Source organism: Lampetra fluviatilis, chromosome 18 (assembly GCF_964198595.1).
Source record: "Lampetra fluviatilis chromosome 18, kcLamFluv1.1, whole genome shotgun sequence".
Lineage (NCBI taxonomy): Eukaryota > Metazoa > Chordata > Hyperoartia > Petromyzontiformes > Petromyzontidae > Lampetra > Lampetra fluviatilis.
The window spans coordinates 7884725-7910995 of record NC_136292.1 but is presented as its reverse complement, the minus strand read 5'-3'; the positions used below and the strand labels follow the sequence as shown (position 1 = coordinate 7910995).

At 51.5% G+C, this 26271-nt stretch overlaps 1 protein-coding gene across 5 annotated transcripts in view; it reads left to right on the top strand.

Moving 5' to 3' along the window:
* Nucleotides 1–112: 112 nt before the first annotated feature.
* Nucleotides 113–26271, top strand: part of LOC144937183 (uncharacterized) — a 111484-nt gene continuing 85325 nt past the window's right edge. For 2 of the 5 annotated variants that reach the window (XM_078864502.1, XM_078864506.1), the window contains exons 1-2: nucleotides 15605–15812; nucleotides 17112–17659. In XM_078864502.1, the coding sequence (XP_078720628.1) occupies nucleotides 15650–15812; nucleotides 17112–17659 (711 nt within the window). In that variant the 5' untranslated portion in view covers nucleotides 15605–15649. The other 3 variants (XM_078864503.1, XM_078864505.1, XM_078864504.1) reach the window with 3 other exon arrangements.

Genomic DNA, 26271 nt, shown 5'->3' with positions numbered 1-26271 from the left:
GAGGAGGAGGGGGGGGGGGCAGGCTGGGCTGTGTGTGTGCAGGGGAGGGGGGGGCGCTTCAAACGACCCCGGCAGGCACGACGACGACGTTTCTCGCGGGCCCGAACAAAGCGGGCGCGTTACGAGGAGGTCCCGTTGTGATATTGGAGCCGGCGCAGGTGAGGGGCGCGCACGCCGGGCGCTCCGCTAAATCAGAGGGCGCGGCGGTAATGAGGCGGCCCGAGACGCCTCCAGTTTCTGCGGTCAAGGCCAGCGGGGTTATTTATTTATTTAAAAAATTGCGTTTAATTTCGTGGTCGGCTGGTCCCGGGTTGGAGGCATGCCCACTGCAGGGTCGCTGGGCAGGTGCGGCAGGCGGTGTCGGCGGGAGAGCGCGTGCACGTGTGTATGTGTGTGTGTACCCTGTGTGTGCGCACCTACACACACGTGTGTGTGTGTACCCTGTGTGTGCGCACCTACACACGCGTGTGTGTGTGTACCCTATGTGTGCGCACCTACACACACGTGTGTGTGTGTGTACCCTGTGTGTGCGCACCTACACACACACGTGTGTGTGTGTGTACCCTGTGTGTGCGCACCTACACACACGTGTGTGTGTGTACCCTGTGTGTGTGCACCTACACACACGTGTGTGTGTGTGTGTGTGTGCGCACCTACACACACACGTGTGTGTGTGTGTACCCTGTGTGTGCGCACCTACACACACGTGTGTGTGTGTGGGGGGAGCGGTAGTGTAGCGGTTAGTGCGCTGCGCTACGAACTTGACGACCCGAATTCGATTCCCGCTCACGGCCAACACCAGTGACGATTATCCGAACCGGTCCTGGGCCTCCCCTAGGTCGACTCGGCCTCAAATGAGTACTTGGTGCCATGTGTAAACATCGCCACTAGGGAGACAAAGGCGGCCGGGCGTGGTGTTGGCCACCCACCCCCTTCGTGTGCCGTGCCGGCCTTTATAGGTGCTCGCTAACAGCACTTGCCCCTACAGTCTGTGATGACTTATACGGGGGATCTTTGTCTTTGTGTGTGTACCTACACACACACGTGTGTGTGTACTTTAACTGCGCTCGAAACTCGGTGACCTGAGTTCCATTCTCGCTTACGGCAAACATCGGCCACATATCTGAACCGAACCTGGGCCTCCCCTAGGTCGACTCAGCTTTAAATGTGTACAAGGCACGGCGTGTAAACATCGCCACTGGGAGGTCGGCGAGGCGTGGTGTTGTACAGCCACCCCCTCGTGTGCCGTGCCGCCCTTCAGAGGCGTTCGCTCACATCACTTGCCCCAACAGTCTGTTAAAGGCGTTACGGGGGGATGACTTGTACCTACAACACACGTGTCTGCGTGCGTCCACTTACACGTGCAGGCTTGTGTGTGTGTGTGAACGCATCCGTGCGTGTGTCTACGACGGTGCACCTGGAGGCAAGAGAGCAGTCGTACGCCGCAGTCCTGTTTCATTCGTCTATTCCTCAAGCAACCCCCCCCCCCTTCTAGAGGATCCCACACAACGTTGTGGTGGCACAGGAGGAGGGAGGGGGGGAGGGTAGCGACTCCACCAAAGGGCGCTCTTCAACTTGCTCCGCTCCGCGTGCGCCCCAGCGCCTTTTCAAACGGCAGCGAGGAGCGGCTTGCGGGGAGTGTCCGAGACGAGGGCCGATTGCCCCCCACGCCGCGTCCAGCCCGGCCGGCTTCGCGTCCTCTCGGCCACCGCGCGGATTCAACAAGAGCGCACAACGACACTTCGAGGACAGCCTCCACCGCTCGCGCTCCGCGATTGACACGCCTGGCTCACTGGGGGGAGGTGGGGGCTGGCAGTGAGCATGCCCCCCTCCCCTTCCTCCGGATGAGCGGCGCTGTTCTCCCCACCCCGCACCTCGTTTCACGCCTCCCCACCTTCTCTTTGTCTGCCCCAGAGCAGTGCGGTGGCCGCGGATGGCCATTTGAGTGAAAGTTTGAAACATCATCACCTGGCAATGCTGCCAACATCGCCACGCATCGCCACGCATCGCCATCGCTTCCTTCCTTTCGCCACACATGGCATCGCTTGACCTGTTTGCCCTTCGCAGCCTCCGTCAGATTCGTGCAGTTTCAACTTTCGCTCAGTGGCGGGGTGGGGGGTCACTCGTTCTCCTCTGCAGCCCCCATTGTCTGGAACTCCCTCCCCAACGGCGTCCGTGCTGGCGACTCCCTGCACTTGCACAAGTCCAAGCTCAAGTCTCTTGTGTTCTCCTCTGCCTCTGGCTGCAACAAACATGTTCCCGTCGTGTTCCTGCACAGCGGCTTGCGACGCGGTAAGACGATGTGGCTGCAGTCGAGGCCATGGCGATGAATGTCCCCCCCCCCACCCCCCTCCACCATTAATTGGTTCCCCCACCCGCCCCCCACCGATGGCTAGTTGTGTTTTATATCTGTGACACTTTCATCTTGGAGTGATTATATCACTCTGGAAGCTCCTGGATTAGAGACGGACAGGGACGTGAGTCTCAAAGGGCCGTCTTTGTTTAGACAAAAAAAACTACGTTTCTCTATAACCGTGATTATAGACGACCGGCTGTGCGAATGGGAGCGGTAGTGTGGTGTTCAGCGCGCTACACTACGAACCCAGCTACTCGAGCAGGATTCCATCTCACGGTCAAAATCAGTGGCGAATATCTAAACCAAGCCGAGGTCTCCCCGACGTCGACTTGCCCTTAAATGAGTACCTGGGGAGACAGCGGAGGCGAGTCGTGGTGCATGGCCATACCCACCCCCTCGACCGTCGTATCGCAAAACCTCCGTAGGTGCTCGCCAAGAGCACTTGCCTCAACGCCACCAAGAGGCTACACGGGCGATCTTTGTCTTTGTGCGCGATGCGAGCGAAAGCGGTTCGAGGGGGCAACCGGCCGCCACGTGTGGGAATGCGGCGATGTGAGCGGCACAGCAGTTCCAGAGGCGTGCAGGTGATCGGAGAGAGGATTTGTTCCCGCTCGCGTCCCTGCGACACGGAGACTTCAGCCCCCGTCGTCTTTACTCTTCATAAGCGGGGCTTAGTTCCTCACTCGATAGATTCGTGGTGGCTGCTTAGGCTTGCCCTTGGAGATTACCGGTAGTTGGGGCTCGAGCACGATGTGCCCATGATAGTACTCCTACACTCGTGTACGCTATGTTGTTATAATCCTATGAGCGCGTTTTGCACACATGAGACGCATGGAATCGCCGCTGTTGTCACGTGTCAGTCAAAAAACTCAAGACACCAGAATGAGTTTCGTGCGCAAGAGTGAACTGGGGCATTAATTTGTCTGCAGGGGCGATTACTGCTGCTGTATAATCGCAACTGAGCATTATAAGCACTGGATGTAACCATAACCAATTTAGCCAAGTCGCCACAGGTACTAGCCCTCCCACTGATGTTAACCACGCCAGCCACAGGTACTAGCCCTCCCACTGATGGTAACCACACCAGCGACAAGTACTAGCCCTCCCACTGATGTTAACCACACCAGCCACAGGTACTAGCCCTCTCACTGATGGTAACCACACCAGCCACAGGTACTAGCCCTCCCACTGATGTTAACCACACCAGCCACAGGTACTAGCCCTCCCACTGATGTTAACCACACCAGCCACAGGTACTAGCCCTCCCACTGATGGTAACCACACCAGCCACTGCTACTAGCCCTCCCACTGATGGTAACCACACCAGCCACAGGTACTAGCCCTCCCACTGATGTTAACCACGCCAGCCACAGGTACTAGCCCTCCCACGGGGCCAGCCTGAACCAACTATCGAAGCAGCCACGAGCGCTGGCCACTGTCACCATCTGTTCCCGTTTCAGTGTCCGCGTTCGCGGTCTCTCTCAGCAGCGCTCAGGGCTCCGTGAATGAGCTCAGCTGTGGCCCAGCGTGTCCCTCCTTCTCTAAACACGGAGCCCCAGCTCGCATTCGCCGTGCAACCCAGAGGGGAAGCGTTGCAGCTGACAACCTCCAGGATTTGTTGCTGGATAGAAGTCGTCTGCCCTCTGTTGGGGAGTGAAGCATATGTTTTGTTTTCAAAGTGGAAAGTGTCTCCAAGCCAAAGTAAACATTGAGCAGTTGGCTACTTATAATGGCCCTGATACAGCGGTGGGAAGTGCGCATTTATATGGCAAGGGTCATTCTGTCGAAAGAATAATCACCGTTGTTTTCCCGCAAAGCGGTAGTCATTTTATCGGCCCCTGAGGAAATTATGTGCTGAAGTTGACCCTCGATCAGGATTTGAATTTGGAACGTTTCTAATGGCAAGTGAGTCCTTCCGTTCCTCTTGTCATAGAAAGTGGTGATTTCGGAATTGTAGAGCCATACGTTTCACCAAATGAATGTATAACTTTTTGTGAAGTTATTTAGTAAGCCAGTAAGTCAGCTTTATTGATCACACACCAGTCGACATACCTGGCAACCCCTTATCAGTCCCTGCCTTATTACAGACCAATTCAGACTTTATTGGTCACCCCGTACCCCTTATAAATCTCAACGTTCATCCTACAAAGTCCCATCACAAGGACGTGAAACACAAACAAATAGACACATTTTTTTGCCCGTAATGAAACGGCTGTACGCCGTATGGAACTGAAAACTCAATTTCGCTATACAAGAACACGGGTAAACCGTATGGGTTGACAGGTATGAGTCGATGTCAGCGACAGCAGGTTGAGCCCAACTTCATCCTCATTAAGAACATCAGACAACAATAGCGTGATATTTTATAAAGCGCTTGTCACGAATACAGCACTATCTAAAAAGGCAGCTACAGAATGCGTAACGCGCACAGCCACGGAACAATAGGAAGGCAGCCAGAACCGGCACCAAACACCCCCCCAAGCTCTACAGTCCTATATTTGGATGTTTGGCCAACTCCAATGATGAGTGTTTATACTTGAACCAGCCGATTATAAACACCCATCAGTGTTCCCGCGCGACCCCTCTTTAGGGATAATATCTGTCGAAGCGGCTCTCAAGTTTTAGTTTTAATCTGATTTCTGAAAAAAAACGTACAAATGTTTAAGTGGAAATGTTTTATAGCCTGGGGGATGTCTCCACCTGCTGGCTGCCACACCCACTGCTGGCTTTACGCAGAGTCACAGCCACACTCTTTGGCTGCTGCTGCTACTGCCACAATCTTTTCTCGTGAAAATGTATTCGCATTATTATCATCAGCCATGGTCAATCCACTGGTGGATGAAGGCCTCCCCCAGCCGCCGCCAACACCACCCTCATGATCCAGCGATGGGGTAATTCATCGGGCACCTGTACATGAGCTGATTCCATCGCTCCATCTCCTCGTTTTACATTCTCTCGGACTAAATATTAAGGGACTAATATGTAATAGGGTTGGAGTCGTGGCACAGCGCTGAGCGCACTGCACGATCCCGGCCACGGCCAACATCAGAGTGATATTCGAACTGATCCTGCCTCTTCCACACCTTCGCCAGCCCACACTTGATGCACCTGGTGAAGTATGGTAAAAGATCCTTCATGTCCTTAGGTTTTGTCGGTAAAGTCACGTAGGTAAAAAATTCTAATTAATAAAAGTAAAATAAAAATAAAATAAAAATCACGACGTTTCGGAGGCAACACAAGCTTCCGTCTTCAGGTGGAACCGTCACAGCACGATAGCTGTATCAAGTGATAGGGTTTTTCGGTAAAGTCGCGTAGGTAAAAAAATGAAATTAATAAAAGTAAAATAAAAATAAAATAAAAATCACGACGTTTCGGAGGCAACACAAGACGGAAGCTTGTGTTGCCTCCGAAACGTCGTGATTTTTATTTTATTTTACTTTTATTAATTTTTTACCTACGTCACTTTACCGAAAAAACCTAACAATATGAATCCTTGCAGTCACGAAAGCTTCAAATCTAGAATCCTTCATGTCCAATATGGCGAGTGGAGGCCTTCATGCACCAAGGGATTGTCAAAGGGGCTGTAAGTTCATGATGTGTACACTACCGGGAAGCAGTGCCGAATTATCCTCGTAGCAAAAGTAGCTAGATATGCTACGGGCCCCGTACTTTCAAGGGCCCCGCGCTAAATGCTTTCAAGCTATCGATTCCAGTTCAGCGATTCTGCACTTACTCTATTACTATAGTACTATACCGCCTTCAACTTTTATGAACGACTGGGTGGTTAAGGTTAGCGATTTGTCGTATTAGGGGCCGTCCATAAATGACGTTACGCACCTGGGGGGGGGGGGGGGGGGTCAGACATTTGTGACGATGTGTGACGAGGGGGGGGGGTGAGAAATGTGACGTCACATCAAAATGCGCAACTTTAAATAAATATAAACAACACGTTCTACTTAAGTAAATAGACTTTTTAATACATGTGTTCTCCTACAACATCAGATTGCAGCGCCACATTAAATACGCACTACAATGACAATAGTTTAAAGCGATTTGAAGCATGTTTTTTTTTGGGGGGGGGGGCAGAGCTTTGTGACGTCATATTTGAGGGGGGGGCTGACTTTTTGTGACGCCGTGTGACGATGGGAGGGGGGGGGTCAAAAATCGTCCAATTCTTTACTATTCAAATTACAAATGTGTGTTTTAATATTTTATGTTGTTTTTAATTTAGGGCTCCTTTATAACATTTGCTACAGGTCCCACACTAGCTTAACCCGGCACTGCCGGGAAGCCAATCGTGGTTGTCCTATGGATTACACCGGTCCCTGCCATAGGAACGTGGAATTCTCACCACTGAATACCCTCAGGTGAGCGATTTACACAGTTTCACCTTCACTTAAAGCTTTCGTGACTGCAGGAATTCATATTCTTTTGGTCTTTCGGTAAAGTCACGTAGATAGAAAAATAACAAAATAATAAAAAATATCACGACGTTTCGATCGCAACACAAGCAATCGTCATCAGGTGAGACAATTGCTTGTGTTGCGATCGAAACGTCGTGATATCTTTTTTAATTTTTTTCCATCTACGTGGCTTTACCGAAAGACCCATAGAATATGTTATTCCTGCAGTCACGAAAGCTTTAGGTCAAGATTATGCTCTGATAAAAACATTGTCTTTGAAACTTATTGGCCTACACCAGACAGCCTTCTTTAGGGCCTGGTCTCACAAGTGTAAGACCAGAGGACGCCAAAAGGCGAACAGCACAAAGACGAGGCACTATCAGAGCATGTACAGTATAATATAGCTAGTCACCGTGAACGAAAGATGCTCTGATAGTGCATCGTCTTTGTCTTGTTCGTATTGCGGTGTTCTATGGTCCGACACTGGCCAGACAAGGCCATAAAGAAGTCGGTCTCTGGAGTAGGCCAATCAGTTTCACTGCATTATCAGAGCATTGTTTGCATTTAAATTTCGATTTAAAGCTTTCGTGACTGCAGGAATTCATCTTCTTGGTTCTTTCGGTAAAGTCACGTAGAAGGGAAATAATAAAATAATAAAAATAAAACATAATAAAATAATTCTCACGACGTTTCTTTCCGACAGACCTGTTCTTCACCTGAGGATGGCTGCTTGCGTTGTGGCCGAAACGTCGTGAGAATTATTATATTATGTTTAATTTGTATTATTTTATTATTTCCCTTCTACGTGACTTTACCGAAAGAACCAAGAAGACGTTGTTTGCATGTTCACCACAAGTACGTGTAGCTAATGCAGACGTGATTCCTTGCAAAAGGTTTCTATTTTGTGTGTTTAACATCTTCACACCACCTGTTTCATTGCCAGAAAGGGTAAAAAAACACCTATTCTTGTTTTTTCATGAAGGAACGTGGCGACTGCGCCGTTCTAGCAGGGCACTCTGCCTTGTGTTCAATCGCAGACACTGTGGAGGCAAGGCTTGACGGATCGTACAAACTCTGCGGAACCACCAAAACCGGCTCGGCTTTGCGGTGAGTGAAAGATGGCGGTACAGCAAATGGATGTAATGCGATAACATCATCTCTGCAGATCTTTGGGTGCTACTCACTCAGATGTATGAACTTTCTCTGGATATTCCATTTTTTGTTACCCACACGCAAATCCTCATCAAGCACAATCCCGCAAAAAAAAAGTCGCGAGACTCAAAGTCTTCCCTGGATAGAGGGCATTATTGTGATTCATATTTTGACTCTGCTACTTAAACTCTCGAGTCCCGAATAGAGAATGCACAATTGTCCATGTGCTTTCATCTCTTTGTCAATTCTACCGAGTGGGTTGTCGCTGCTGAGTTGTGTTTTTCGGGTTGTTGTTTGGCATGTTGTCAGACGTTTCGCATCACCTGCTCGGAGCCATTTCTGGATAGTGCTTTGGAAGGGCAGCTGCAATGCACAACAGGTGCTATAGGCTACGGGGTTACGTTTTGGACAGCAGAGGGCAGTGCATCTCTGCGCGTCGCCCACACAGACCAGCGGAGGTTACGTCCGGTCAATTAACCCCGACAGCCCTCAGGGCGTGGAGAGGCGCTCACTCATCCAGCAGTGAGGTCACAGAGACGGCCCCTGCTTGCTCGTGGCTTTTCAATGAGAGCTCGTGCATGACAATGGGAGCAGCTACACGGCGGGTGCGACAAGAATGCAACACCAATACACTGCACTGTCGTGAGAGAGAGAGAAGAAGAATGACCCCCGCATAAATGACCTCACACTTCCTGACTCGACATTTTTTTTAGCCCAGGAGTCATACATCACGGCCTTAATAGTACAAGCGCACAACACACAGTATCGATCAGCCGCTTGCCTAATAAGATGAACATGGAGCATTACATCTGAGCCTGGCAGTCGGTTGGGACGACGCGTGATGATGGATGGATGCGTGGGTGACGAGGAGGGGCACTCCGTGGAGAATGGTCGCACCTGGCGCCACCAATGCGGAGTTGGCATCGCACTTTGGGGGCCGCAAATGAAACCCGAGACGATCTCGCAGGATCGACAAACGTGTCCATCGGCCTTCTTCGTCGCCACCACAAGAACGACTAAGCCGTTGTAGGACCATCAGCCGACGCTTATTGCGGGGGGAAATGTTTTTTTCAAGCAGGATTGGTTTTGAGCGGCAGATCCTCAGGCCGGTTTCTACTTTTGAAGGTGCATCAGCAAGGGCGTGTGAGCCGTTACAGAAATGCTGCTGGGTAGGTTGTGTAGGCAAGGGCTCTTAGTGTAGTTTGTGCAGCTCGGAGTAGAAGTGCTCCCACTCTCGCAATGATGTATAGGCTATTCTATTGTTGGCCATATCTGTATTAAAATTGCTTAACACAAAAGCTTTCACGACCAATATCATCCATAATAGAGGGTTTTTTTTGTTAGATCGCGTAAAATTGAAATGTGTCGTGAAACCCGCCACCACCCGACACAGCCAATTGGTAAGATTTGTCACGTACACAGAACATGCCAATTCATTACTAGTACAGCACACCGGTGTGTTGGAGAGCAAATCCACATGTCAACAACATTGTCCACAACATTTTGATGTGTGCTGTAACGAATCGGCGTGTTCTGTTTCCGTGACAATAGGAGTTATATGATTTGACATGCATGCGAATTGTATTACAAAAATATAATGCAGGCTGTTGTGTAGAAATAAGACCGAGACACTGTGGTAGGCAGTCCTACCGAGACGACGAACAGTGCAAACGAGCCAGACAGAACGAGACAGACAGCACAAACGAGATACAGAACAAACAGCACAAACGAGCCAGGCAGAACGAGACAGACAGCACAAACTAGACAACCAGCACAAACGAGTCAGGCAGAAGGAGTCAGGCAGTACAAACGGGCACGGTGAAGACGGACACTGGGAGGCGGACAGTGCTCGCTATAACACAAAGACAAACGAGAATCGATTTATTGAAGCGTGAAAAGTTTTGCGGGCTTTCTAGATTGTGGGCAATTCGTCGCAAGCCTCCAGCAAGCCTGGGTGGCCAGGCCAGGTGAGTCTTGCCGTGGTGGGGGCTTCGGGTTTCAAGTTGACAGGCGACTCGCTTTGGGTGAGGTCCAGGTTCAAGTTTGGCTTTGAGTTTAGTCGCACGCACGTGGCATGGCCACGCCCGTACGTGACCTTGCCAATGATGCCCTTGCCTCCTCGTTTGACTTGCATTCAATCGGTTGACAGCACGTATGTGTGTGGCTTGATCGGTACGTCAATTGCATATGCAACACAGTCTACGTATCAAATGTAAATGACTGCGATGATGACTGGGGCATTGGAGTAATTTATGATGATGATATTCTAGAAGGGCTAGGAAGCTGAAACGTGGTCCATATATTGCTGAACCGAATACAACAAAAAAAAAATTCTCATTGCATCCAACACACATTTGAGTCCAATAAATACATATTATTCGTCGAGAATGTTTGACCGCTGTGTTTTCGAAGCTAGTTAGGCCTGCGAAAGTTTGTATCTGGAGGTGACGAAAGGTGTTAGATCAGATTTAAAATGTGAAAACCAATTGTGTTTACATTTTTGAGCTCTCAAATATTGTAGGAAGTGGCATACACTGTACAGCGTGTTGTTTGCGCCATGACGCGCTCTGTATAGTTTGTGCATAATACAGAATACAGCATGTATATAATGTACGACTTATACATGCTATCTTTATGGAGTGAATGTGTGTACATCATGCATTATACGTGCATGTATAATACACATACAGACATGACTTCATGAATATTTGGTTGCACGTATGTGTGAGTATATCAGGCACGCAGGCCGTGTGTAGAGTCAATGTCGCGCGTGCATGAACACAGGATGTGCGTTGGCATGTATGCTACACGTGTGTTGCGTGTATGTATCACCTGCGTGCGTGCATGTATACTCGTGCTCATCATCCGCGCGGTACGTACAGCGTCACGCGCCCGCTGCACGTGGCACGCCGGCTACACGTGTTGCGGTGTGCATGTACATCATCACATTGGGTGCATGTATATAGTTTAATAATGAATGCGGTAGTCCGCCCGTCGCCAGTGCTCTGCGTATCGCGAGAGTTGGTTGCGTCCCCTCCTCCTCCTCTTCCTCTCTCTCTCTCCCCTCCCAACACCGCCCGCTCACAAAGGCGGCGTCTCACTCCCACCCCTCTCGTCTGCGTCTCTCTCTCTGTCTCTGAGCTCCCCTCGTCTCTGCTCGTATCCTCTCTCCTCCTCCTCTTCATCATCATCATCCTGCTGCTGCTGCTGCTCTTCTTGCTGCTGCTGTAGCAGCAGCTGCTGCTGCTGCCACTATCCTCTCGCGCCGTGGCCATTACAACGAGTCCGGCCTGGAGGCTGTGTCCAGGGTGCGTCTCTCTCTCTCTGTGTGTCTTTGTGTCTACGTCTGTGTCTCTCTATGTGTCTCTGTGGTGCTTCTCTGTGTGTGTGTCTCTCTCTCTGTGTCTGGGTTTCCGTGTCTCCGCTCTCCGTATGCCTGTGTGTGTGTCCACGTCTGTCTCTGCGTGTGTCTGTGTGTGTTTCTTTGTGTCTGTGTTTGTCTTCGTGTCTGTGCGTTTGTCTTTGTGTGCCTGTGTATGTGTGTATGTGTGCCTAGACAGTATCTCTGCGTTGTTAGCTGTATCTTCGTGTGTGTGTCTTTCTCTTTTGTCTCGAAGTATCGGCGTCTCGTGTGTGTTTGTGTCTGAGTGTCTTTGCCCTGGTGGCGGTGTCCGTGTGTGTCTCTTTTGACAATCTTTGTGCCTGAGTATATGCGCGTTTTCCTGTGTTTTTCTGTCTTGCTGTGTCTCTGTCTTGCTGTCAGTCTCTTGAGTGTCTGTGTCTGCGTGTGTGTCGTGTGTGTCTCTCCACGTTTGTCTCTCTCCCTTGGCAAATGTGCACCTCTGCGTGTCTCCCATGTCTGCCTTGTTGTCTATCTACTCGTGCCCCTTTGTGTCTCTCGAACTCTGCGTTTGACACCCTTGTTGTTGTAACTTACACAATGGTGTTTGTCTTCTCTGTGTGTGCCCTACTTGTGTGTTTATGAGTTCCGCCCTGACTGCGTGCGTGCGTGTACATCATCCGTCTTGTTTTGTAATCATAATCCCAGGAAACCCTCGCTATCCGTGCACAGCATCCCTGCGTGTGTGTGTGTCTCTAGTTATTGTGCCCACCCCCGCGCCTTTGTGTTCCCTGCCGTGATAGTTGTGCGTATCGCTTGTGCTCGTGGCTGTGTGTACTTCTATGGGCAAACACGGTGTCGACAAGACCGCCCGGTTGTGTCTCCATCCGTACGCGTGTGGCCATGTCGCTGTCTCTCTCCCCACGTGTGTCCATCCGCCTGTATCTTTTGTCCTTGCGTGACATTGCTCTGATGATGCCCGTTACAGGAAGCGGGCCGGGGGTGCAGGGCTGCACTCATGTGCGAAGGGACGACACGAGGAGGACACCTCGCCCGAACATCATCATCATCATCCTGTGTGGACACGACGCTCACCTCGTGACCCCGTGACCCCTACGCGGGGGTCACGGCACCGGCGCGATGCTCCGGGTGCTCACCAAGAGGCTTCGGGCTCAGTCGCTGAGCGAGCCATGGCCTGGCTCCGCCAAGGTAACGCCAACCAGGGTCCCCTCCCGTGGAACTGCTGCCAAATCGTAGTGCCAAAAGTTTGGGAGCGGGGGCCAGCGAATGGGACTGGTGTCTGGACAAATCCCGTTATCCGTTGACAGAACTTTTTTCCTAGAATGCGTTTTTTTTTATTCGCGGATTAGCAGAGTGGCCCAGATGTGTTAGCAAATTAATCCCATGTCTCGTTTATTTTTGGATAAGTTATCCAAATGTGGTCTCGGAAAGCACTAAATCCGCATTCTTTTTTTGTTTACAGATAAGCGGAGTGACCCAGGCATGGTAGCAAGTTGATTTAATTACCTGTGATTTTTGTCTGCGGATTACTTTGCGGATATCAGGATTATATTTCCATGGACATACACGGATAACAGGATCAGCGACTATCCCACCCCTGTTTATGAACGTCAATAAGCGGCTGGTGGGTGGCTACACGTGGTGTGTGGCGCCATGATTAGAGCCGGTGACTCACAGTCGGAAGTTTGCGAGCTCATATCCTGCTTGCAGGCCGACTCGGCTCATCGCACTGCGGCTCCGTTCGTGGTAAATAAAATGGTGCCATGTTTGTGGGAAGTGCCGTCTATTGTCTGGCACTCGCCATATACACGTGGAATTTCCACCCACTCATTTAGGGTCTGTCGGTGAACGTGAGCACTTCCCCAAGCTTGTTCGAGCAGAGACATTTAGGTTTTTGGCTTACCTTGAGACAGGTGCGTCGGGACGTTGGAGTGGCATGATTACAGCATTCACTGAATAATTGTTATTCTGCATAAGAATTTGGTGTGTGTGTGACCATATGGCTCAATCTCGCCAGACCTGGGAAGCTCAGCCGGGTTGTGCCTGGACATTGCTTGGATGGGTGATTCCCAGATGGTCAACAGTGGCTGCAGAGTTGTGTTACTGGACTTTCCGCAGAGGCCAATGGAGCAAAAACCCACTTGTTGTTGTTCTGTGCTGCGCACAACCTTCACCAACCCGCACCAGGCAGTGTGACCGGTCAAATAACTCCCACGGTGGGCGGGGGGTGGAGGGGGTCCTCATCCAGCAGTGGCTTGACAAAGTGGGCTGTACACGTGCGTAGGAGCTTCCTTCACCCTTCCGCTTGTGTAAAACTTGACGCTAAGACAGGCCTCCACAGAGCCGAACATTAAACTTTGGACAATTGAATGTAAAAAAAAACATTCTTCAACCACCCAATGTACACACGGTTATTTTCTTTCCCGCGGCTCGTAATTTATTGCCCTGCCATGACCGTGCCATTTCTTTGTAGACCCAAACTGGTGCTGTACAAAACCAGCCACGCTCGGCACGTGAATGTGTTGAAGCGCTCGTGACAAAACACAGATACTTCTGCAGGCTTACTTACTCCGTGCACTGTACCGTGGCCCATTGCTGTGAGTTGTAGACGCACACAGCACGCGCGCACACACTGAGCGCGCCTCTACAGCCCACACACACAGGCGTGGCGGTGTCGACATCATTGTCCCATTCATTGAGTTTCCAAAAAGGCTTTTTTTTCACCTACAACGGCTCGACCCCGTGGGTCAAATTTGAGATACTGCATTGTACGATCAATTCTCAGTTATCTCCGGGGGGGGGAAGGTGGGCGGGGGCTTGGTTTGGCCCGAATAAATCAGACACGATCATGAAACTGATTGTAAATGTTGTGGCTTGGCTCTCCAACACACCGGTGTGCTGTACTAGTGACGAATTGGCATGTTCTGTGTCCGTGACAACCCTTACTAGTTGGCTGTGTCGGGTGGTGGTGGGTTTTAACAACACATTTATTTACGTGATCTAACCCAAAAAACCTATTATGGATCCAACTATTATATAAATTTGGCCTGAATAGATATTTATTGTTTGGCTGCATAGAACAGGGGTGAAGACGCAAAATGCATGCTCTGTTTTTATTGCCAATTAAAAAGTTATCGCTTTACTTGCCCACGTGTTTGCGGGCACCGAGTCGCAGGCCCTCGGTGAGCGAGGAGCAGCTGGTTATAGAACTGGCTCGCGTGTGGGTAATCCGCAACCCGGATAATCGACCACCACGCGGAGTGGCTCACCAGTGACCCGGTGTGAGCAGTGTGCCACCTCTTACGCAGCGAGAGCCAGCAAGCACAGCTCTATGTGCCGGGCGTGTTGTTGCTGCTGCTGCTGCTGCCTCCTAATCAAATAACCAAAACGACGATAAAACACGTTTTGATTTTGCTGCAGGGATGCAAATGTTCCTTGCTGTTGGTCAGTCTGCTGGAACCTGGGGGTTACGCTGATGGGAGTGAGAATGTGGAGGCTGGAGGAGGAGGCAGCTGCTCCCACAACCTTTGGACGAGGGGGGGCAACTCACGTGCTGCACCCTCCCCCTTGAGCGGCGTTTATAGGCTCCCTTGGCTACCTGCCCTCTCCCGCACGACCACAAAACAACTCGTACACGACGGCTAATGTTGGAGGAGTCCAGGCACGTTGATTTGTTTAACCGTGTGAAAACTGAAGAGCGCAAGGATAGGTCTCATTTACAACAGGGACTAAGGTCACCAAGATGACAGACGCTATAAAATGAAAACATTTGATTACTAACAATAACAATGAAAGCTTGACTGGGGGCGCACAATATCTCCTTTTCGGTAGAGTCCTGCATTTGGGATGTTTGGCCAGTTCCCTTGAGGAGCGATTGGCACTCTTGAATTGGGATTGCAGCTTGTCCCCGCCACGCATGCACGCACACGCTTGAAAAGAGCCATGTTGACGTCTTTGAGGCAACGGCCAAAGCGGGGGGGGGGCCCTGTCGCCCTGGCACTTTGCCCCAGCGTTGGTAATGGAAACGTTGGCGCGTTATCGCCAAACGTCGAGGGGGCTAAAGGGAACGTTCGCCAAAGCGAGAATCGGGAAGGTGGGGGGGGTTGGGAGTTGGCGTTCCGAGCGTTCAGGAAAGTCGATTTTTCTCGACGCGAGGGTGGCGGAAGAGGGGGCGATCGGCTTGCCAGTGGATTTTGTTGGACTTTGAGAGAGAGACGGGTTGGTGGCGCTGCTTTTGTGCAGGTGACGTGCTCCTCCAGCGACGAAGATGAGACTCAGGACTCGGAGGATGAAAATCAGGAGCTGGCCCTCATCGACAAAGGTACCGCGATGGTGCACGTGGCTGGCACGCGCGACGCTACACCTAAACGCGGCGGCATGCGCCATCGTCCTCGCGGGCCGGCATCTATCCACTGCTGGATGAAAGCGTCGCCGGAGCCGCAATCCTTCGCGTTCCTGCACCACGAGCCGATTCACTCTGCCGTCTGTCACCACGCTCCTCGCGCGTCGAATAGCGTTGCGTCTCCCTTGCGTTTGCAAGGTAATCCTTGCCAGTCACTGATTAATTGAAATTATGTTAGTTGCTTGGTCACTCACTATGATGAAATTGTTTTTTAATTATATTGTAGAATGTGTATTGGTTGCTAATGCATTGTTCATTGTGAATGCGTTGCTGTAATTGTTGATTGCTAATCCATTGTTTATTGTGAATGTGTTGTCGGTCGTTACTTTATTGTTAATTGTTGTGCATTGTTGACCGTTTCAGGTCATGTTGATATCAGGTTTGTGATCGCTAGTGTTTGGCTTGCTAGTTGTGATGGTTTTACCCGATGTGCAGTCTTAGCTAGGTCCCCATTGCAACGGAGCCCTTTCGGTCTCAATAGGCTCTAGCTGGCTTGGCTTGAATAACGAATGTTGGTACAAGAGCGCCGCGTGCACTGCCGTAGGCCACAGGATGAGCCATCAGGGGAGGTGCACCGCACGTGCGTGCAAACCTGCTACAACTGCCTGGTGTTGTGTTCAGTGTTTCCCTGAACTCTAAAAATAAAAAGACAAAATACCCTTGTGTGTTTGCCAAGTGCCAGTGAGTGGAACGTACCGAGAGGGGGGTGAGGGGAGCACACAATGATTGCGATACCAGGAGTGGTTGTGGGGAGAAGAGGTGGGAGGCGTTTCCTTGGCTGCTCCTTTTTGGTTTGGCCACTCGAGTTTTTGGTGACCGACCCCACGGGGCCGCAAGTTTTGCCACCAGCGTCAGGGCACAGGCCTAACCCTGGCCTAACCCTGGATGCAGCCTTCAAGCAGTTCCCACACTCATCCCAGCTGGTTATATAAGGTAAATTGGAGGCGGAACCCTTGACAGATCTCCATTTCACCGTGGTACTGTGTGCCAGCGGTAGGCGAGGCATATCATTGCCTTTGTGGTCATGGTTTGTTTTGCAGGCATATATGTGTGTGTGTTTGGGGTTTAAAACATTCCTTGGCTTCACCTTACAAGTGTAGCACTCTCTCAGCTTAACCGCTTCAACATTTACAGTTGTTTGGACGTTCGAGCACGGGATGGTAATAATATTATCGCTTGTTCCGCCCGTTCGAGTGAGGTGGCTCAGCAGCGCACTGAGCTGGATACATTGTCATTGCGAATACACGGACATGGTGGGAATGATTTATCTTATAGTGGCAGCACTTTGTGTTTCTGTGTGCCGAAGCCATGGGAACTGGTTTATCAACATTGCTTGCAGAAAAAAAAAACCCTGACTATTTAATTGAATGTACTTTATACCCACGGCAAAGTCATCGGCGCGGACTGACGATGTCGTCCGGCCACGTGCGCGTGCAGAGCACCGGCGGTGCGGCGGAACGGGAGTGGCGCAGGCCGTGCACCATCAGTGGGAATTCCGCGCGGTCTCGCGGACCAGCTCGGCACCGGAGCGTCCCGGCTGCGAAGACGACCCCGAGCGACCTCCTGCGGCGGCGGCGGTGGCAGCGCCGGCGCCGTTCACCGACCGGTGCGGGTGCGGCACGGTCCAGCGGCCCCAGTCGCTGCCCGAGAAGCGCAAGCGCGCCCCCGTGGACATTTGCTCGAGCGACGACGAGGTGAAGGCGCTGTGCGTCGACGCGGGGACCGGCGGCTGCGGCAGCGGTGCCATCTTCGGACCGCTGCCTCCGCAGGCCGAGCAGGACCCCGGGTGCGAGCACCCCAGCGCCTTCAGGCCGATCCAGCAGAACGAGCAGGACGGCGCGTGCGACGCAGTGCGTGGCGGCGGCCGATCGCAGCAGACTCTCCACCACCAGCAGCAGCAGCAATATTTGTCGCCGTGCAAGCGACTGAGGCCGGGCTGGGAGCAGGCGGCCAGGCCCAGCCTCGACCTGGAGAAAATGCAGCAGGTGAGGCGGGCGCGACGGTCCTCGTGGTGTCGTCGTCATCGTCAAAGTCCGTTATACAGGGTGATCCGTTTCTAGATACCCCACCGATTTCTAATGACCCCATCGCACTTTTTTTCTCAACTTCTGATTGGATATTGTGACTGGGATGGCTCGGTAGCCTACGGTGAGTGCTACACGGTGTAATAAGTGCATTTCAGATTGGTGGGAGACGTGTGGAGGCTTTGAAACTAAACCAGTTTTTTTCTGTTAGTTTCTCAGTGTTATTTTAGTGGGCTATGTAAGAGTATCTGTGGATCACCCTGTACAACAATGCAGGAACCCTTTGCTTCTGGTATAGTTCTCTGCACGCAGAGCATAGTTCCCAGAGGCAGACTGTACGGATGAGTCCGAACAAGGATGAATCTGATCCACAGTTGTCCGTCTCTTTATCACCGATCCTGTCGGTCACATTTGCTCAACTTGGCTTAATGGTGCCAAAAGTCAAGAGGGGCACGATGCACTTGCACAGGAACGGCTGATGGTTTTTTGCACGATACATAAAGTCTGAGTGCTTTCTACACATTTCCTATGGGTCGTTTGAAACCTACTCAGAGCATCCCCCAGGGCACTCTACAATTAAAAGCACAACCCCAAACACTCATTTGGCCGATCAATCCACCTAAAAAATAATGTGAATCGGACTCATCGTGTGGGTTTATATTTGATCTATAAGATTCGAATGTGCCAGCAACAGTCCTGGTGCGGCTGCGAGTAGAGTTGCAGTGGAAGGACCGGTGACGCCTTTCACCACGCCTCACCACGCCTCACCACTTCTCACCACGTCTCACTACGTCTCACCACGTCTCACCACGCCTCACCACGCCTCGCCACGAAACCCCAGAGCTGCTCCCACCAAGGTGACGGTGGTGGTGGTGGTGCTGCTCATCTGCTGCTTACAGCCCCAAGCCAGTAGTGGCATTTCCACGTTCCTATGACCAGGGCGTCCTGGTGTCTGAGCCATTGGGAGCCAGAAAGAGAAACATGTGGCGTTCAGGTGTCATCGTGGCCGTCAATAAGAGTTATTTGGCAGGGCACGTCGCTGGAAGGGGCGACCGGCCGCGGGTGGAGACTAACGACGGAGTGGCAGTCCAATCCGAGTGGACGCTGCTGAGAGGACGTCCGCCACGATGAGCTGGAGCGATGAAATCCGCCCGCGTGCAGCTCATAGGTTGATTGTTGCATCGCCAGACCTTCATCCAGCATTGGAATGATCAAGGTCAATGGTGGTGAAAAGCACGACTTACTCTAAAGCGGGTACCTATCTTATCGGCCACGGAGGGATTTAAATTGCTCCAAATTCCTTTACGCCCGGTACGAAATGTAGGACTCTTAATGGTTTAATCGACGCTCGTGTTTACTATGCCTGTGCGTAACGACCAGTTGGGCGAAATTAGTACCGTAGGGAATCGCCGACGGGGCGCTTGGTAAAGCCGAGTGGAGCCGCCGCCATCGTCGTCGTCGTCGCGAGCGAGCGAAATCCTTTCGAGCGAGGGCAGGTGGGTGCACAAGCGCCCAGAGCCCGCGGCGCCTGCTGGTTTTATTTGCTTGTAAAGCCCCATCATTTCCAACGACCCCTATCTCTCTCCGGGCACTGCTGGCTGTAAATTAAGTTTGAGGGGTCTCCTGCTATTATATTGATGGCCATCTATAAAAGCCCAAAGCGTGAGCTCGTGTTAGTTATGTATGGATCGGCAAATAAAACGGTAATTAAAAGATACGCTGTGTTGGACACGGTAAAAAATATATGAGAATTTGACTCGCCGTAAAATATCTTGCAACACCGCACGTAAGTCCGTGGAGGTGATGTGTACCCTATTCTATAGATTATCAGAAGCTCTGGAACGTAAGAATTAACCACCAACCTGTGCACGGTGCCAACATCGTGATACAAATCTGGTCACAACAACAACAGCCACCGAAAGTGGTGGCAACGTCACCACGGCGCTTGTGCCATGCGAGGTCCACTTGGAGGTCACGTTAAGTGTGGAAGGCTGGCTGCGAGCAGGAAGTCACGGGACAGACCCAAGGTGGTTATGGGTGTTTCTGGCTGAGATGACTGGCGGATGCACCACCTGTGTGCTCCCCAGTGGAAAATCTGGTCACACAAAAAAAACACACACCCACCCAGCTTTTCCTTTAAAACACAGGGGAAACAAATGGGTCTTAACGGCCAACGCTGAAAAATATTACATCGTAGCTCAAAATGTGTTTTTGCATGATGTGGGAATAACTGATCTATTTCTGACACATCTGCCAAAAGTCAGAAAACGTCAGCGTATTCTGACAGAACAGTCGGTAAACAGAAGCAAAAAGAATATTTACGCAAATTAAATAGCAGAACTTGTGGTTTCGTGGCTCTAGCCAGTGACCGGGTGTTCAGTAGCCCAACGTTACCGTCCCAATGGGAGCTAAATTCAGTGTGTTGTGTGCGTTCCGCATGTGTGTGTGTGGGTTTGTGTGTGGGTGCGGTAGTGTAGCGGGCGTTCGACACTTCACGTGGCCTCAAGGTGCACATAGCCTGGCACAAGCGTCGTGGTGACGTCACCGCCACTTAGTGGCGAATGGCGGTTGTTGTTATAGCGGTTAGCGCTCTGCGCTATGAGCCTGGCAACCCGGGTTCGATTCCCGCTCACGGCCAACACCAGTGACGATTATCTGAACTGGTCCTGGGCCTCCCCTAAGTCAACTCGGCCTCAAATGAGTACCTGGTGTGGTGTGTAAACATCGCCACTGGGAAGACAAAGGCGGTCGGGCGTGGTGCTGGTCACCCACTCCCTCGTGTACCGTTCCGGCCTTCATAGGTGCTCGCTAACAGAACTTGGCCCTACAGTTTGTTATGGCTATACGGGGGATCTTTGTCTTTGTGCATGTGGGTGTGTTTGTGCATGTGTGTGTGAGTGGGGAGCGGTGGCACAGTGGTTATCGCGCTGCTCTAAAAACGGAGCGACACGAGTTCGATCCCCGCTCAAGGCCAACGCCAGTGATAATTATCTGAACCGGTCATGGGTCTCCCCACGGTTGACTCAGCCTCAAATTAGTACCTGGTGCGGTGTGTAAGCATCGCTGCTGCAGAGACAAAGGTGAGGTGTTGACAACCCACCCCCCTCGTGTGCCGTTTCGGCCTTCATAGGTGCTACTCGCTAACAGCACTTGCCCCAATGGCCTGTTAATGCTACACGGGGGGAGCCTTGTCTTTGTTTGCACACGAAACTGTGGCCAACCTTGACCAGGGTGTCTTTATGGCATTCTGTGCATGTGACTGCTGGCCTCCTCGTGGTCGTTTCTGTTGCCCGTTCATTGGATTTAACCCTTTAGCCCAGTGGCTCTCAGCGTTTTGGTGCCGTTGCGGTGGCCCCCCAGTCGACACGCTTGGCCCACGTGCCCTCCCCCCCCCTCCACCGCCCCCACCCTATTCCCACGACCTTCCAACCCCTGCGCCCCCCAAGGTTACTCAGGCCACACTACACAGAGAGGATCACATGTCCCATAGCTCTAGTCAACGCGGCGTCAGTAAGGCGCGTGTTTCATGTCGTACGTTCGTGTTTTTTGTATCAGTAAGCACGTGTTTCATGTTGTGCCTTAGTGAGTTTCATCACCACAACGTGGTGCTGACGTTAGCTCCGCAAATTCGCGGGGGCCGCCGCTGACCCACGTGGTGCATGTCGCGGTGAAACAGTTGCCGTGAACGACGTGTCGTAGACAGGTCTTCGTCTAGCAGTGGAGTGATAGCCACCGCTACAATGCGTAACAAGGGTGAGTGACCCCTGGGCAGGATTGGAATTAGCAAACGTGTCGTTCGGAGCCGAGTCCCCGTGCCACCGAGCCACCCCAACCAGTTGATTGAAGGTGTTCATCCCACCGGGTGCCACGGCGCGAGAGCGAGCGGCTCGCAATCGGAAAGGTTGCGAGTGCAAATCCTGATTGGTGGTCGACTCAGCCCATCGTCTCCAAAGGGTCAATGAAACGAGTTCCACCTCGTGGGGAAGTCAACCAGTGGTTGTCCCATGACTAGACTTTCTCCCACCGTAGTTACAGAGGGGTCAAATACTTATTTCCCTCATTAAAATGCAAATCAATTTATAACATTTTTGACCTGCGTTTTTCTGGATTTTGTTGTTGTTATTCTGTCTCTCACTGTTCAAATAAACCTACCATTACAATTATAGACTGATCTATTTTTTGTCAGTGGGCAAACGTACAAAATCAGCAGGGGATCAAATATTTTTTTCCCTCACTGTATGGGGAATTTTCACCACTGGCTCAGGGCTGTAAACAGGAGGTGAGCACCGCCTCGTTGCTCATTTGAGCAGCAGGAAATCACCCTGGCTTGACCGTTTGACCCTGACTAATACACAGCGCCGCCTGGCCAGACCTCGTGTGTAAACAGCGACTGCGAGCGCACGTTAAAAACACAAACAGAGGGAAGGAGGAGGAGAGGAAAAGAAGAGAAGGGAGAGAGAGAGAGAGAAAGTGTTAACGCTGACATTTTTGCTTCAAGGAAGTGTGAAGGCCGCCCTGCTCGTGAATTCCGCGGCAGAGCGCGTTTGTAGGTTCGGGTTGATTGCCTCCGCGGTGCTCAGCGCCTTGAGATGAATTGAGGGCAGAGTCCACAGCCAGGAAGTCGTCGTTGTCCTCTTGCGTGGGTGATGCTGCTCTGGGGGCCTGAGATGTGGTGGAACAAACATCCGCGGCGTGATTCGCATTGTGCATATTCTTACCGCCGCACGGTTCTGCGCTGCTACGTAACTGTTCTGCGCTCTGTGAAATGTCACGATTCGGCGTCACGATTTGGGGTCACGATTCAAGGTCACGATTTCATGCAAAAATTGACTGATTATTTTCATGTCCAATTTGTATTGCTACATTGACATTCTTAATTCCCAGAGCTGGAATGGATTGCCAAATTAAGTGAATACAAAATGTAATATCATGGGATTTATGTGCAGTCATGAGTGACTGGGCTGAGACCATTAACTAATTAATGTACTCTTTGCTTAATCACATCTAATTCCCTGTGAGTTTGTGGGTATCTGTGTAAGTCGTCTGTGAATATCTACATCAGTCTGTGTCTCTGTGCAAGTCTGCGTAAGTCTGCGCAAGTCTGTGGGTCTGTTTTATAAATCTGCGGGTCGCCGGTGGCTTGGCTGAGACCGCCAACTCGCTCTGCTTGAGAACCCGGTTCAATCACGTTGCGGCTGAAACCCAGATTCAGGTACAGCGTCTCGGCAGCAGTGCCGGCTCGGTGTCTCGTTGAGCCCTGAGCCACCCCATTGCCACCTCTCCCAAGTGAATTTCAATCCAGCCCAGAATACGTCCTGTTGTGAACGGCGGCACTTGTCGTTGTTTCGGGAGTCGTCCCTCGGCCTGTTGAGGATTGCACAGAGCTGCCGCACAGCCTGGGCCCTTGTGGATCTGCAGTAACGCTTTGCCGATTATATATCAGCAACGATTTGTTCATGTTTCACGTGAATGTCCCCTTGACACTTTAATTTATTTAACTTAATGGAATTTTCTTTTTCCCCTTCGCTTAAATTATACAACTGGGAATTATAGAAACAAAATGGGGAAAAAAACCGTTTGTTAACGATGTTGACTCTTTGCCAGACATTAGTTGTGCCGTAATTGAATCGCGCGAGATCGGAACGGAGGCAACGGTGATTGGTCCCAAGTGAGCGCTGGCGAACGGGAAATTGGGCGGCAACGCGGCCCAGAGGCGGAAGCGCGCTCGCCGCTCCTTGAAGCGGTTTGGGGTTGGAGCCCGGCGGCCGGCCTGGTCAATACTGCGAGAGTATCGGCCCTAAAATACTACTATTGCTACGCGCCATTTGCTTCACAGCAGAGGTTCGAAATCCGGAAATGGTTTTTTTATTTATTATAAAGAGCAGTAGGCCATGCGTGCCGGTGTCACGGTCCAAAGTTGCGAAATTCGATAAAAACCACTCGGTTTAATTACGTAATTGGATAAAACGGTGTAGCAACATCACCCGCCTACTGGCAGACTCTCGATTTATAGCGCCGCGCTTTGATGAGAATTGTTTTTATTAAAGGGGGGAGTGGGCTGGATAATTTTGTCCACATTTCCACGACGCCCTTGGCTGAACTGCACCGCGTGTTCGGCGCTGCTCATCACTGTGTGGAGCTGCCACGGCACTGTAATGGTCCGTGCATTGCCCTTGCAATCGAGAGGTCACCCGTTCGATTCCATAGATGCAATGGTCAAATGTATTCATAATTGGGTATGCCACATTTGGTCGATCAGATCGTATGTGGTGGAGTAAAGTGTGGGTACTCCCACCATTTCCAACACATCTGATCAGTGTGGAAGAGTAGACATATTACCCTCTGGAGCTCCCTCTAGAGTGGAGGTTCTTCCGCCAGCAGTGGCGTTAGTGAACTATTGCAGGGCTGCGCCTGTACCTTAACATTTTTATCCGTGCGGCTTTCTCTGGGCCGAGATGCAGGTGCCTGTAACCATCCCGGGTGTGGTAAGCGATGCCAAATGTCCCAATTTGGCTGGGATCGTCCCTTTTTCAGAAAAAGATCCGTCCCTGGTCCTCCCCTTCAACACTTTTGTGAACAGCTGGATTTTGTCGTTGGTTTTAAGCGTCCCCGCTTCGTGCTCGACTCGCGATACGAAAATACAGAGCAGAGGACGTGGTTGGATCATCTGCAATGTCGCACCTTGGCCCAGTTTTCGTACTTTGTCGGATGAGTCAGAGAGCCGAATGCTCTCACCTCTTGTGTGTACACCGTCAAGTCAGAGTGATTTCCTGCTCTCGTGAGCTTTAAGGCATCAGTGCTGATATCCTGTTCATAGCCTTGAACCAGTGGTGGATTTTCCACATGCCTATGACGGGGCGAGTCTCTTAACAGGGCAATCACGATTGCCCTGTTCGTCTATCGACCCCAGATGAATGATGGGCTAGTATACACTGTGGTGGCACAGGACAGACGGTCGAATTGACGGCAACGGAGACGCAGAACGGATAATAACAAAACGCTACGCGTGCATCGTTCTGGGGATTTATACACCGTAAATGTCCCAAAACGGCACGTCAGTGAGACTCATAAAAGAACCAATTTCATCGCGCTGTATAACATCCAAACATTGCTTCTGTAATGTTTCGGTGAAGGAGTGAAATGGCATTGTATTTGTTTGCGAGGTTTGTTTTTGTTCATCGCTAATGTACGTTCGTACGGAGGAACGGCTCTAATGGCTTCATTACCGCACTTCCGTTCTCTAACGATACGTCACTACTCGACGTGCCTCGCCGCACGCGCGTGCGATGAGCCGGGAATCAAATCGACTCCGACTTTCAATCACGCGTCGGGGCCAGCTGGCCCCCCGTGCAAGCCACCGGCGCTACTGCGTGGATAATTAAGTCCGAGTGGGTGCACGCGCAAGCCATCGATCACTCGCCGAGCCGCGCGGCCCGACGTGCGTCCCACTCCGAGGTGCAAATAAAACCCCCGCACCGAGAGCGAACCTGGCAGTCGCCTCCGCCTGGGTTTCATCTTCACAGGGAAGCCGGCGCCGTGGCGAGGTCGTCGGCACGTGGGGCTTGGAACCCAGAGGCCGCCGGTTCGATTACATCTCCAAGTTGATTAACTCCCCTCCACGTGCTCGCACCCAGCGGTGTGAATGGGTTCGCCGCGGTCGATCGGCGGGCCCGTCCACGGTGGGGTAAAGTGTAGGTACTCCCATCACCTTCCGAGACGGCTGGGCCGGCGTGTAAGAGTAGGCCAAACACCCTCTAGAGGGGCTGTCTAGTGCTCCCTCTCGTGGAGACCCTTCCGTCAGCAGTGGCCCGAGCAGACCATTGCAAGGGCTGCACCTTTGCCTTTTATTTATTTTTGGTTTCTCCCGGCGTAAAAGAGTAAAACTGCTGCGGTCAGTCGAGAATTTTCTCTTGTATAGAATAGAAGCTGAAAATAAGCACACCTTTTATGAGCACGGTTCTGATCTAGTTGACGCAGGCTTACATTCCACTGGTGGGGGAAGGCCAAGGGTAGCCATGGAGACGAGCACGCCGTGCTGGTACAGCTGGCCACGCTCCCTCGGGTTGTGCTCGTGCAAAGCTGCTTCTGTGTGCAGACACACACGCACGTGGATGCATCAGGTGGTGCAGCGGTTAATGAGCTGCACTACGCTCCCGGTGAGCGGAGGTTTATTCCCGGCCATGGCTAACGCCGGTGGCGAGAGAAATCTGAACCGGCCCTGGGTCTCACCATGCACCAACACGCACCGAACAGTGTGGTGAAGTACGGCCAAACGGCTCGCATGAGCGAAAGGTGTGGGAAAGCCTTCATCCAGCAGTAGATTGATAAAGGATTGTCAATTATTTTGGTTGGGGGCCATCCATTCAGTACGTACGCATGGAAGGGGGAGGGGGGGTTAACCCAAATGTGTACGCTTGCGTATGGGGAGTCTACTGACAATGTACATAGCATCATTAAACACGTTAATATTATTAATCTTTGATCGTTTATGCATGGATTAAATATCGGCCGTTCTCTAGGATTCGGGGGTGGGGGAAAGGGGTCAAGTTTTGACAGATTTTTGCGTACGTGCT